The 15,374-nt window shown below is 33.5% G+C and overlaps 1 protein-coding gene across 1 annotated transcript in view; it reads right to left on the bottom strand.

Moving 5' to 3' along the window:
• Positions 1–1,669: 1,669 nt before the first annotated feature.
• The window catches only part of LOC133199069 (transient receptor potential cation channel subfamily M member 2-like), a 37,259-nt gene continuing 23,554 nt past the window's right edge, over positions 1,670–15,374 (bottom strand). Inside the window, exons 10-17 of the mRNA XM_061334956.1 lie at positions 14,174–14,405; positions 13,849–13,911; positions 12,886–13,038; positions 11,329–11,604; positions 9,495–9,687; positions 7,587–7,752; positions 3,459–3,664; positions 1,670–1,810 (exon numbers count right to left, since the gene is read on the bottom strand). Coding sequence (XP_061190940.1) covers positions 1,731–1,810; positions 3,459–3,664; positions 7,587–7,752; positions 9,495–9,687; positions 11,329–11,604; positions 12,886–13,038; positions 13,849–13,911; positions 14,174–14,405 — 1,369 coding nt within the window. The 3' untranslated portion in view covers positions 1,670–1,730. The remainder of the gene's footprint in view (positions 1,811–3,458; positions 3,665–7,586; positions 7,753–9,494; positions 9,688–11,328; positions 11,605–12,885; positions 13,039–13,848; positions 13,912–14,173; positions 14,406–15,374) is intronic.

Genomic DNA, 15,374 nt, shown 5'->3' with positions numbered 1-15,374 from the left:
TGCGCTCATATTATTTCTCTTCTGTGAAAGTACTCAAATATACTTGTTTTCCTTAAAATTCAAGAACATTGCAATTTCATGAGCCCTGTTTTCGAAGACCTTGGCTATAAGGAGAAAAATTTTTAATAGGAAATGAAAACACTAAGTCTCTACTTTATCTTGATGTTTAAAATGTAACATAAAGTGTTAGTCAATAAATTGTATATCTACAGGGCCATTTTATGCATAAAGTGAACCTAGCTCTTTTCGGGCAGCCGATCTTGGGTTAATCACGACTATATCTGAATTTTTTGCTTAAATTTATGTTTTTATCTTTATCAATGATGTTGAACTTTTTTTTCCTCTTTGTGAATTCTGTGTTCTTTTTCTTTTTTTTTTTTAATAAATAAAAAATCTTTTTTTAAAGACCCATGTTAAATTTTTAGGTGTCTTTACAACGACCAGATATAAATGTAATTTCACGTGCAAAGAATATCACAGTTAAGGATGGTTATTCGGACGGAAGACCTCTCGTTGCTCGCAACGAGTATCTAGTTTTCATTATAATCGTATTTTTATTCCATATTGGTTGTTGAGCTTACATTAGATAATTTAGTCGATGTATCTTTTACAATAATTAAAACAACAGAATACTTCTTTATAAAAATTGGAAGGTTTGAAATAATTCTAAAGTCTGAGGGTTTTGTCTCCGATAACGTTAATACATGTATATAATTGACGTCAACATTAAGACGATTTAAATAGCCGTCTACTATTTTGCTAATTATACAATTCTTTTTCACTAAGGATCTAGTCCATGCAGCCTTTAAGGCCTTAAATTTCAATTCAATGTCTACAACACCTATGCCACCATCTCCCTGTTTTCCAATCACATGTTTGATAAAAATAAGTTTCCTTGAAATTGAAAGAATCACAAATACAAGAAAAAAGTGAGATCAAGGTCAAAGGATATATCAGGGTCAAAGAATGTTGATTCAATTGAATAGTTCTCATCAATATTTATCAGCATATGAAATATGATAAAAATATCTTGAGTTATAAATTGTAGTTTCTTAAAAACTTAGCTCAATACAAATACTTGAATACTTTCTTTGAAACTGAGGTAAAGTGTGACAGAAGGACGGAAGAAGGACACGACAAACACTAAATCTCCGGCCATATTCATGGCGAGGTATAAAAATGTCTGCTAACTCGCGTATCTGAATTGTAATACAATCTTGTTCTTTTTTTTATTATTATTATTTTTGTTTGGTTGGTTTTGTTTTTTTTGTTTTTTTTCTTTGGGGGGGGGGGGGGTGTTTTGTTTTTTTTTAAACTGATATAATTGTCAAATTCGCTTTATTTTATTCGTCCATACTGATTTTCCCGTACTAGAAGACGCAGCTTATTGTTGGAAATAAGAGTTTGTTTAATAGATCCAGTAAGTTTTAAAATCTTTTAGTAATCATGTGCAAGGAATAACGGACTGATGGCTTCTCTCAAATAGATTCGATATACTCCGTTGACATCATCCTTATTCTAAACTTAATCTCATTTAAATTTGGACTAAAAATTTGAAACGTAATTCAAATCAGTAAAACATAAAACAAATTGATTTACAACAATATTTATTTCTTTTTAAATACAAAAACGAGGAATACATTTAAATATATACATGTAATTAAGACCTTTGCAGCAAATTTTTCATAACACAATACCCCATATTCCATCTATAAACTTTTGTGGTACATTTATTTTGTCAAAACAAATCTATCACACACTCTTTGTGCCATTATGCTCTGGAATTTTTTTCGATTTTCCAAATTGTCCTCTGAAAAAGTTAAAACATTCCAAAAACAATGTTCATTACTTTTAATACTGATTCTCAACCTAAATGTTTTTGCTGGATTTTTTAACCATAACCGTTATATATTACCATCATTTCAGGTAGAATGATGTTTGAAACCCAAGTTTATAAACTGAACCACTTTCTACATTTTTAAAACTGATTTAATATCATGTTCCAAATTGGGTTACATATATGAAAATTGTCAACGTTATAATTATTCATTACATTAGATTCTTTAAAACTTTGATCATTGTTAACACTTAATTTCGGCTCGGCTACATATTTGAATTGACGTCCTCACCGAATCGTGGAACATTTCTTCATAATTTACGTCTTGAAATTCTGTCCCAACTTCGGACAACAATAGCGAGAATTATTCAAATATAGGCGACACTATCGTTCACTTCAATTAAGTCATTTAGTTGTTTAATTAACTCTCTGTCACTATTAATTCTACATTGCTAGCCGTCTAGGCATGTAAATCCCAACATAAAAACATTCATTGAAATTTCCGTTCAAAATATGGCTCCTTTGACGTAATTGTTTATTTCATCGCATTAAAGAGTTCCTATAGTCTGTTTTCTTTTATGAGATTCCAAACCACTATCTACTCTGGCTATTGCACATCAAATAATGTACAAAATGTGTTCAAATATAGTGATATTCAAAAAAAGAAGATATTTATGAGAACAAAATTACAGATAAAATTAAATTAAATTAAATATTTAATAAAAATTAGATTTAAATTTAATTGAAAAAAGAATTATAAATAATGAAAAAAAACTCAGTAGGCTTAATGATAGTGAATCTCAGTGAACGCAATATTTTCCTTTATCATGAATTTTGTACATGTAGTTTACTTATTCTTTTTAAAGAAAAGCATTGACAAATTAACGCATTATTTTATATTAAAGTAAGTTAAACATATACGTTAGAAAATTCAACCAATGTCAAAAAATGTGAAAAATAAATAATTTGTTGACATTTAACTTCAACAATCATGTGATCCTAATTTTATTTTTCGGCAGTGAACAGTTTTAAGAAAATGCATAAGAAAACTCTTAGATATACTGAAGATTTCTCGATCCTTCCCCCCTTTCTCTCTCTCTCTCTCTCTTCCCACCCACTGGTTAAATTAATTTCAATTTGTATTTCTGTTCTGATCATCAGAAAATAATTTCTCAAGGATATTTCTATGAAAATATTTAAATCCTTATTTACGATAGCCACCGTAGACAGTGGTTCAGAATCAAATAAAAGAAAACAGACTATAGGAACTCTTTAATGCAAGGAGATAAAAAAAAATTACGTCACAGGAGCCATATTTTGAACGGAGGTTTCAGTGAATGTTTTTATGTTAAGATTTACATGCTTAGACGGTAAGCAATGTAGAAATAATACCGACAGAGTAAATTTAACAACGAAATGACTTAATTGAAGTGAACGGCAGTGTTGCCTACCTGAATAATTCTTGCTTTATCCGGCCGAAATCGTAGCTGAATTTCAAACCGCGAATTATGAAGGACTGTCCCGATATTCGGTGAAGAAGTCACTCAGATATCTAGCCCAGTCGAATCTCCACCGAGATTTTATTAAAACTGTGTACAAAATCAAAAGCTGAACCACATACCTTTGACTTCCTCGTCCGGAGAGCAACAACAGCAAGAACTTAAGTTCTTGCCGCATGAACAACAGGTGATAACCCGGTATATTCTGTAGAATGTCCACACCAGATTAACGGGAGAGGGAACTCGATATTTGTAATTCATAATCACGGTGTAACGTTCAAATCGCCAAAGGTTTTCAGCATTAGCTGTCACTCTTTCGTAGGTCGAGCTGTTAAAAAGATTTTCATGCTTATTATTTACTTCTGAATATAAAAATTGTATCGTTGCTTCATAACAAATATGATAAATCACTTCAAAAAGGTCTATTGAAGCACACATGGATCCTCCCTAATTTATGTAGCAATATACAAACAAGCCTGCACATGGTGTTTATGTCTCCATAACTGATACGCAAGAGCATGCCGAATATAATCAATTTTTAAACTGAGGCAAGCTATTGACAAATAAGTTGAGGCTGCAAGAATTTCAACAATCTCGTTTACAGTCAGCTTTTCCCGAAATCTACGATCGTTATAATGACTCTGTAAATACAACCTATCTGTCTGACATTTTTCATACCATTTGTTAGGTCATTGTTTTTAACTATGGAATACTCCGTCTACATGGTCAGTACTATGGCTCAAATAGGGTGTGACCAGTCGACATGGAATGATTACGCCTCCAAAGCACCTGATCCCACCTCTTGTGTTTCTAAGGGTCCGCAGTTTCTTTTGCTGTTCACGATTTGTTTTGTTTACTGTATTTATGACATTGGTCACTATATTCTATCTTCACCTTTTATGTGAAGCCGGTGTTGAAATATTGAAGAGGGTTAACACTGAGTATGGAATGTGTGCAATTTGAGCCCTGACCTTAAACTATGCGACTTTAATATCAAACATGTCGTCTACTTATTAAGGGTAACAGTGTACCTAGTTTGAGGTTTGTGAAGCAAAAGGGTTCTCTTGATATTTAGAGGAGATCATCTTTCTGTCAAGACTAGATTCACCCTTGACATTGTGACCTCTCAATCAGTAGGGTTCTTATTCCTAGGGGTGCTAGTGTATTTATTTTGATGTCTGTCAAGGAAAAGGGCTCTCAAGATAGAGTAAACAAGACGTGTTTAGCAGAGGATATCTTTTTCAACAGTAGTTACACTAAACCCTTTGCCCTTAAGACATCAAAATTTAGAGGAGTCATCTTTTAATGGTATAAGTGTATAAAGTTGGGTTTCTGTCAAGAAAAATGGTACAGCTGTTGAGTAAACGGTATATTCTTATAATTTGATTCCGGTTGTAATGCGCCATTTCAATAAATAGAAAAATTAAATTTTAGCGTACACTAGTAACATTTGTTGCTTATGTCACAATGACTTACCTCAAAAGCTTACCTATCATTAAAATTTGTTGAATTTAGATGCACTTTTGATAGGAAAATTATCTTATATTTTACACTTCATTATAGGATTTAAATTACTTAAGTTACATAAGGAATGCTTAAAGTAGCTCTCTCATTTATACTTGTATAGTCTGGGAAGGAAGAGTTTACACAAGATGAAACACTTCCTCGCTTAAAGGTAGCATATATGGGCTTCAATTGTGATTAAAGATCGTCTTTAAACAATCTTAAAGCACCCTTGAACTATCTTTCAAGTAATATATATCCCATAATTAAGCTACTATTAAGCCATCTTCCTCTCCTTTAAAGCTAACTATGACTTGTAAATAGTCAAATGCCATATTAGCCTTCCTATCTCCGAAATCAGCAATGGGATATAATCTTCGAATTCGTAACACCTGACTGCTTTCTTGTCACGGGTACCTGCGTGGAATTGACGACACGTGTTCGTATTGGTTATCTTACATTACCTTTGTTAATATTTTATTGCAATTTACGTGTACTTGTGTTTTTTGTACTGCACTGACCTGTGCAACACATGTGTGTTTCTTTGGTAACTTTTCTTCTGCCGTGGATGAAGCACAGTTACTTTTGTCGCTTGCGAGAGTTTTACGATATCTATGTAGAATACGTCCGTCCACATCGGTGAAAACTGATTAAACTGTACCGAGACCAAGTGAACGGCTGATAGAGGCGCGGTTCAGCAAACGGAAAATGCAGAGTAATATGGCGGACAAACATAGATCTCTGCCTTTATGAATCGTGTTCAGCTTTCAAGTTGAATAAAGGTAGCGTAAAGATGGATTATGTGTGGTTTATGGTGGCTTCTAGGCGGTCCTGAAGTAAACATTAAGCAAGACGTGGAAGTCCTTAATGTCAAAATGCCATCATGACGTCTTAAAACCACCGTTCAACAATCTACATCATCATTAAATCTTTATGCTAAGTAAGGAATAAATATTAACCTACTCATTAATTTGAACTTACGACCCTCTGCTATGAAGGCGAACACCTTAACCCTATTACCATTTACATTTTTAGTAAAATGCCATTTTTTATTGTTGATATCATCTGTGTGAGAATAAATTTGTGTGAAAAGTTCATGAATGTAGATAATGCTAATTAAGAAATACATTTGATATTACGTCAAAATTGATACGACTGACAAATTTGGTGTTTTGGAACAATCTTATAGACTTATACTCTTATGTATGTTTAATAGCATGTATTTCACTTTAAACGTCTTCTAGCTGATAAATACTACAAATCTTTCGGGATCGAAATTTGAGAGGTGTATCAAAATAACAGTTAACACTGAATATAAATACCGAAAAAAGGGTTATAGTTTCAAAATATGCCGAGAATATATAAGGTATTTGTGTGCTAAGTAATTTGACAATTTTTGTGTCAAATCAATTTTCATATCAAGTATTTTAGCTCTACATACACCAGAAGAGCTTATGCGATTTTAAGGTGTCCGTCTGTCTGTCTGTCCGTCTGTAAATAATTTTTCAAAACACACTTGGCACACAAGTAGTAGCAGTGCCTAATTGCCATAAAAAATGGCATGTTTAAAACATACAGAGTTCTTATAGAGTTATCTTTCCCAGGAAAAAGTTGGGAAAGTGAACACTGGCAAATAAAAAGCAGATAATACAGGTATACAAGGCCCAAATAATTTTAGAATATTACTTAAGTACCAGTCTGATTTTCATCTGAAATTTCAGAATATTCATGCACCATTGTTGAAACACAGAAAAATATTGACACGGGATGTAACATGCAAGAGTTGTCTTCCTTTATTTTCCTTTTTTAAATATACAGTAACTTGTGTGTCATTATGCTGTGTTGTCATTCCATCACTGAACATACCAAGACAGGTTAAATTATTATTATGATGAAGTTTTTATTTGACTTTCACTGTTTTCGTCATCAAAGATAGTCAATCTAATAATACTGTGTATCGGATTTTTGATTTTGATGAACAGTATTACCATGGTATTTAAAATAGAAATTTCTGTCAAATACTTTCAAAATGCTACTCCCTACTAGTTTTGGTCTGATTTCAATATAACTTGGCTCACAAGTAGACTTAACTAAGATACATTATTTTATTTATCGGTTTTTGATTGCAATGACCGGTGTTGCCGTGGTTACTGAAAATAAATTTCTATGAAATACTTTCAAAACGCTACTCCTTCTACAGTTTTTGTCTCATTTTAATATGACTTTTTGTTTTAAGTTTTAAGTCCAAGTGTTACTGTTTTAGGTACAAACAAGTAGAGCTACATTCTCTTCGGAGACCTTGGTTTTTATAACATCCTCACCAGTTTTAATTATTTTTTTCATTATAGATATCAGAATAATCGTCTTATCGCATACACTGTTAATCGTAATTTTGTTGTGTACCTGTCCTTTGTAAAAATAATTAAACATCGAGACCTGTCACTATAATGACGTAATAACTAACAGTAAATGGAGGCGCGGGGAGAGCGCTCTTGACATCTACGTCTGTTGTCTGTACGTATCACAGACAATATCTGGGGGTTGGGGTTTACCAGTGTACCAAATCTGTATCCGTCAAGCATACTGAACTGAAATTTCTTCTAATATTGAGAGCATATTTACCTTAAGACTCTAAAATTAATAAGTTTCATCTACTTTTTCCATGACAACCAAAACTTACGACCGAGAGGTTTAAACACCATATGCCCCCTTTTGATTTGTAATACCCATACAGGGCCAACCATTACCTGAACATAGCAATGACCAAGTTGACTAGCAGCAGATTTGAGAACAGCATGTAGAGTGCGGACACGGCCCCTACTGTCCAATCTTCCTGTGGACATCTGTCCTCAGAGGCGTCAGACCAGATAGTCTCATTAGTTGTACATTCCTCGGCACATGGTCCTGAATTTCCTGAATTGAAGCAAAAGTTTCGCCGTCTAGAAAATTACTGTACTAGTATATATTTTTAAATATTCTTAAACAAGGCCATTACTTTTTAGTGACTTACTTGTTCTGTCTTTTATATCAACATTTCGAAAAATCATTATAAGCAATGGCATAGTTAATCATGACATTTTTTCATATAGTGCTCACATAAATACCACACAATAATTAGAGTGAAAAGGACAGTGGTGCTAAAATACAAAATATTCTATAGGTTAAGCAATTATGAAATTGCTGTAAAATGACATTTATAAATGTACACAAACAACATTAGATCTAGATTTATTTGGGAGGACGGCAAAGGTAGAAAGTGAAGGGATAAAGAAGCAAAGAAACTAAAGTGAGTGAATTTTACGAAAAGAAGATGGGCAAGCAAAATGCCTATAGTGCGACAAACATGGAGGTGAAAAATTAAATCTCAATAGTAACAAAATTTTCATTGATATTTTATCTACCATTAAAGTATACTTTATGTAAAATCTCTACAATTTGCATAAATCTCACACTGAATCGTTGAGGGATTTTCCCGTTATTATCCGATCATAACAAGGAGCACAGGCGGGGGATGCTCTCTCCTCCATGGCACCTGATCCCACCTCTGATGTTTTAGAGCTTCGTGTTTGCTCTGCTCCAAAATGTGTATTCTTTAATGGACTTTTGAGCTTGAATACTGTTCGTTATATCCATATATTTAATTTATACAACCATTCCCCACGATAAATTAAAGTCCAAGCTTTTTGACATCATAAACAGCTGGTTTTTCAATTAAAATGAAACAAGTAAATTTACTCGATCTTGTCATTGGTCTTATATACTTTTTGGTAAACGAAATTATGGAGCAAAGACCCACTACACCTTAAAAATACACTTTTTGACAAAACATTCGCATCTTTCCGAGAAATACTCGTCCATTTAGTCAACCCTAACAAAAAATACTATAGTTAACTAAAGTTTACAATTGTAAACTATAGTGATAACTTTGACACTTTGATTTACTACAGTGATAACTTTGAAAACTTTGATTTACTATAGTGATTTACTTTAGTGATTTACTATAGTGATCACTATGAAAACTTTGATTTACTATAGTGATAAGTTTGAAAACTTTGATTTAATACAGTAATAACTTTGACGCTATAGTGATAACTTTGAAAACTCTGATTTACTATAGTTAACTATATTTTTTTTGTTAGAGAAGGGTCATATCACAAACATGATTTAAATGCCACTATTCATCAGGGGTTGTGTAGCGTAGTAGTTAGCGTGTTAGTCTCAAATGAAAATGATACTCAGGATTTTTATTGCTAGGGTTCGTACCATACGAATACCACATTATTTTTTTAATAACAGAATAATTTTTCCCGAGAAAATTTTCCTAAGAAAAGTTTTGTGTATTACAATTTTATAAATTTCAATAATGAGAACTGTACTTTAAATAAAAAATTCACAAATCGAAAATAATTATTTATATATCTGAAGCTATAGGAATTCTGCACGCCTTGTTCACCCATCTCCTTTGATATCAATAATGCCGAGTAAAAGATAATACGAGCAAATATACAAAATGAGGAATTAAATTTATCCACTTTTATTGAGGCCAGTGAAAAAAGAGGTCATAATATGAAAAAGAAAGTTTTCATAGGTATGAAGGTGTGATCACTTACAAAGAAATCGTTTTTGCTTAATCCGTACATTTATTCGAGACGTACCTTCTAGGAAGTCGTTGAATGTTTCTCCGTAGAGCTGCCAATAAGGATAGTAAATGACTTTCCAGATTCTCCAGTCTGTCCACCCTCCTCCCCAGAAATAAACATGATCCGGCCAAAGATTTGCATGATAGTAGAAACCCACACCAAGGATCACCACGGCAAGCAGGATGATGAAAGCAAGCAGGTCCTTGAGCTAAAACAATTTTATTTTTTGTAAATAAGAAAGTAATTTATAATAGATTTGTATATTTAATGAGGAAATGGATAGAAATGGGGGTAAAATAGGGCATATCTTCTTTATTTGAAAAGAGGAAAATAAAAGTGCGCCCCCAGCTATATATTATATACGGTTCCTTTCATTTAATAGAAACTTGTTGCTATGGCAATAGGAAGGTTTTCCGTCTCTTCTCCTTCACAAGAGGAGTTGTACATCTACATTTCATAGTAGGTGTATTACTCCAGTGCAGTACCCGTAAACTACATAAATGAAAATAAAATGGACAGATTGTAGTGTTTAAGAAACGTTCGTCCTATTTTTTTGGAAATGCTAAGATATTTAAGATCTTATTAATCATATCAAGAAACTGCATGGTAATACATGTATATAAAAGCTTCATAGATGGGTCTCTACGTACCTTAGGAATAATAAGGAAAAAAAAAAAATAAGGAAATCGAAAAAATTGAAAAATCTACAACTTTAAAAAAGATCAAACTAAAACGTATATACAACGTTTTTTGGCCACTCGTATCAAGAAACTGCTAATACATTTTTTTTTAGTTTATAAATAGACATCGCCACGTAAAATTCACATAAAAATAATAAAAAGCAAAAATATTTTGAGGTAAGAGTGAAAAAGAATTTTTTAAAATGAAACTTCTGAGAGCACAAAATGCTGACGTGAGAGCAACATTTGTTTAATTATTTTTTTTATTCTAATGGCAACGTTGGTGAAAATTTTAAATGATATTTGCACAACTACAAATAGTGATTATTATACCTGTGGAAGGTTTGAATAACATTGTCAAAGCCATCTACAAGAACATTCGCGGACAAAACTGCATCAGATTTTACTGTGTTCACAGCCAATTGTTTATACCTTACTGTCTTAGATTTAACTAAGCACACAATTGCATATTGTACTAGGTTTTTACTTTTAAACAGTGTAAAATTTATTTTTTTATCTTATGAAGAAGTGTTATTTTTTGTGATGTCATGGTAAAATTTCCCGTATAATTTAAGCCCGGCTTCCTTAAATGTAACCTGTGATTCGATATTTAAAAAACCGTCTCATTGTCTACAAGCACCGTAAAAAAGTCAAATTCACGACAAATGGAGATGGATAACACTAAATGTCAACGGCAATTTCATGACAGGGGCAAAAATTATCAGAAAGAGCTGCATTACTACAGCTAATTCCAAAATCTGCCTCTATCATTGTAATCAATCGCACCTTCTCGGACCTTTCTGGCAAGTTCGAAAAAAAACCCCACTTCGAATGTATTTTCATCAACGATGTTAAAATTTCATATAAAATGAAGTCGCTTCCAACTAATTAAAGTATTGGCCACACAGAGATGATATCCCCTCTGAGGTATTTTTTAGGTAAAACAGTTGCATTCAGTGAGGTTTGCTCAAGAGTCAACAGATAAGAGGACGTCCGACATTTAAATCAGTGTTTACGAAAAGGACGGTTGCCATGGATGCCATCGTAACACAGGCCAGAGAGTTGGTTTACCATGACATCAATATGAATAATGATGAAGGCGTCCTTAACCTACAAAGCAATTCTAATATACATAATTTATCTCTTCTTTATATCTTAAGAAAAATTACCATTTCCTTTATCATTATTAGCGTAGGTCCCAGTGTTCTGATCATCAGAAATGCCTCCAGAAACCGGAGATACATAATAAGTAGTGACAAGGAAAACATTCTGCGTGATACGGTGAACTTTTCGGACGGGTGCATATGTCGTACAAACAGCGCGCTGATCAACAATAGGTAAGACAGAATGTCAACTAAATTCCAAAAGTTATTCAGGTATCGTTTAACTATAGTCCATTTACTGCGGTATGACTTCCCTTCAGTGTCAGTGTCATGAAAAATTCCCTGAAAAAAATATTAAACACACGAGTAAATTGCAAGCTTTCAATGATTGCAAGGTTTGTATCATTAATCTGTACATAGGAGGGTTCTCCCAAAAAGTCGTGGACAGTATTTAGAACTTTGTAAACATTCAACCAAAACTAACCGAATTTTGTATAGTTATCATTCAACTAATGTCCATTAAAATAGAGGGGTTTAAAATGAAAATCTTTCAAAGTAATAATATTATGACGATTTATAAGAAGTTCGATATAGTCTGTCAGCGCACGTTCAAAATCCGGGATATTACTATTGTATTTGCGTTTGTTTTTCTGATAAAATGTAAAACATTAAATTCAAATTTATATCAATTAAATAAGAAAACCGCTCAATTTTAACAATTTTCGTGGCTGACGGAAGCGATGACTATTTTTTAAAAGCGTACTCTTAATCCCGTTTACCACTAATGATGTCGTCAAACGTGTCTTCGATGCATAGGGATGTAATTATATAGTATTTCCGCCTCATGCAGAAGAGAAAAAAAGATATAGAAGGGAAATAACACACTACAATATTAGTAAAAGTTGTTTATAAAATTTAAAAGAGACTAAGGTCAATTCTATCCCTGCATCGGAAATAGGATTTTTAAGTTCAGAATTTTAGAAACGTTAGGGATCACGGTCGTCGTAAAACTCTGTATATTCTTTGCCTCTTAAGGCGACCTTACAAGGACTTAAATTTGAATCTGATCACTTGATGATTTTATTGCTCTCCTGAGTAAAGAGTGGTTTGCCATTGTATTTGAAAAACCAATGACGCGTGCTGCATGCAGAGGCCAGCATTTTTAAAGAGTGACCATGATGTTAAAAGAGACGTAAATTACGTTTGCTTCCGTGTGCCGATCAGATCTACAAGTATTACGCTTCCTTTATTTTACATTATTTTTTTTATTAAAATAGTTATACTTACGAATCTTGAAATTCATTATCAGTAAACGGTGTCTTTTACTGTGACAAGAAAAGATAGTTATGTTAGCAAAAATAAACTAAATTGTATAACCTGTCTACGACTTTTTGGGGTTAGTATTCTATCTAGTAAATCAATTGAGATAGCTCAGTGAAGGTTCTGTTAGAAGTATAAGGGTGAAAAAATGAAAACTAGAGTTCCTTTATTTTGCAATTGTATGCAGTAGATTTTTACGAGGAAGTCCAGTGTTTTCCTTGTACGACTTAACAAAAATAAAATATGATGTTTGATTTAGCGTGGTCTTCAATTATGGAACTTGAAATTACAGTCAAGACTCACAAAGCAGCTAAACAGCTCTTCTAGGAGATCACCAGCTCCCCAAAAGTACACGTAATATTCAAACACCCTTGCCATGTCCCTGACGTAATATTTGGTAGCAATACTGGTGGATACAAACGCACTATAACAGACCAGCATAGACAAAAACAGAACCTGGGAAAGAAAACAAATCATTACACCTTTATAGATATAATCCTGCTTGATCGTTTCATTCAAGGTGAACACGATTCGTAAAAGGCAGAGACCGTCGTTCGCAATATTACTCTGCATTTTTCATCACCTGTTTGGCCCCTATATAAGCCGTTCACTTGGTCACAGTTCAGTGAAATTAGTTTTCACCGGTGTTGACGGACGTGTTCTACATAGCTATTATAAAACTCTCGGTAGGACAAAAGTAACAGTTACTGTGTGCTTCTTCCACAAGAGAACGTTACCAAAGAAACTTGTATCAGTAGCACAGGACAGTGCAGTACAAACACAAATACACGTTAACTGTAATAAAATGTAAACAAAGGTAATGTTAGATTACTAATATGAACACCTGTCGTCCATTTCACGCAGGTACGTGTGACAAGAAAGCAGTCAGGTGTACCGAATGCGAAGGATATAGCAAAGAGCTGATATAGGAGATGGGAAAAATAATATGACGTCTGCCTTTTTACGAGTCGTGTTCAACTTTATGATCTAACATGTTTTTTCTTATGTGACCATTTCAACTAGATGGTGCATTTTTTTTCGTAAACCCTTTTTCTTAAATATCGATTACACAAGATGAATCTCTGCCATTCGGTTAACTGAAGAGTTACTGTCTGGAAGTTTACTAAAAGGTGTCGGAATGGCAGAAAGCTGCCATTCAGTCATATTTCCAATCCTTTCAATGAACATTCAGTTGACTGAATGGCAGAGTCTCATCCTGTGGTATTTCTACTGCTAACAAATTATACACTGACATAATATACTTACATAGTTGAAGACATACTTTGACAGGGGAGATCGAAGAACGTTGCAGGGATGCTGAGATACTGACTGTAAACAAATATGGTGTGTACAAGGTGTAATCTTTTGTTATCTGAATAATTAAATTCATTTATTTGGACAAAGAATATTCCGACTGATAAATAATATATTTTGAAAAAAAAAAGTTTCTTCCTAAGCCAAAGATTTCCCTGTGTTTGATGAACTGTATTCCCACCTTTTTCAACTGTACTGTATTTGAACCCTCGTTTATAAAACTGCTCTCTCTTCCTCTCATACATATATAATACATAATACATAATACATATATTACCTTAATACAAGGGATAAGATGTGGTGCTTGGTTGTTATACCAGGTTTTGTTGAGGTGTTTCTGACTAGCTGGTTTTGCAACAAACTCGTACATGAAATTTTCATAAGCAAATGTCAGTGGGTTGCTTTTGATTCCCCAGATGTCCACAAAGTCATCAAGAACATCTAAAGTGTTTCTGGAGTCAGTTTCAAACATAGAATCGAGAAGGTCCAACGTTCTCTTGTAAAACAGTCTGCAAAGTACAGATCTTTTGAGAATCATTGCTTCCCTACTGGATACTAGCTGTCCTTGAAGTACTGCTTTTTTAAGTACTAAATTAAGGAGGTTCGATCCTGAGCTTTTGAGCATATTTTTTTCTGAAACTTTTCTGAAAACTGAAAGTTTTACATTGTATTTTTACTAACAATATATCTCGATTCTACAATTGCGAACTTTACTCACCGAAAAAATCACATCAAATTCCAAACAAAAGATAAGATTTTATGTTGGAAAGTTTTCATTTATTTATTTATTTATCTTTTTTCAAGGCATGTAGAAAACTAATAATTTTGGATTCTAGATTTCCATGCAGACTAAATTCAAATTTATTTTGTGAAGTGAGATGCTTTCGTCGAAGCTGGATTTCGTATTAGATAAAATTCTTCGCAGACTACTGTAATATTGTAACAAATAGAGCAAATATATTGAGAAAGTCTTGGGAAAACTAGATGTGTCGTAACCCCACAAATGCCCCGATAGGCAGCCAAAATCTGAAATGCCATAGTAGGTCTTTTCCAAGTTCAAGAGGGATCAATCTGTCAAAAATCATCGAACAACGACTAAATTCAAACCTATTATTCCACCTATTATTTTCTTGTAAAATACCTGCATATGTAATTCCAGACTTATACATTCAACCCTACAAACTACTAAACTTGCCGATGAAAGGCTACAAATTTTGACATATACTTGGCACTTAAGGGCATTGAGCAGTGAGGGATCGTTTTTGTGCCAGCACCTACAGCGACATGGGACCTGGCTGTATACGGTCTCTTCCGAAGGACCGGTCTCCACGTCCCGCATAAGTATTCGATCCCGCGACGTAAGGATCAACTCCTTACTCCGCGACTCTAGAGCAGACGCTCTAACCACTGCGCCACGCGGGCGACTCTATAACTGCTAGGGAGCGGAAACTGAAAATTTCGTAATTTTTTTCCTATAT

This window comes from Saccostrea echinata, unplaced genomic scaffold (genome assembly GCF_033153115.1).
Source record: "Saccostrea echinata isolate AGI-Se365-2 ecotype Australia unplaced genomic scaffold, CSIRO_AGI_Sech_v1 ptg000033l, whole genome shotgun sequence".
Lineage (NCBI taxonomy): Eukaryota > Metazoa > Mollusca > Bivalvia > Ostreida > Ostreidae > Saccostrea > Saccostrea echinata.
This window is presented reverse-complemented; position numbering and strand designations above follow the sequence as displayed.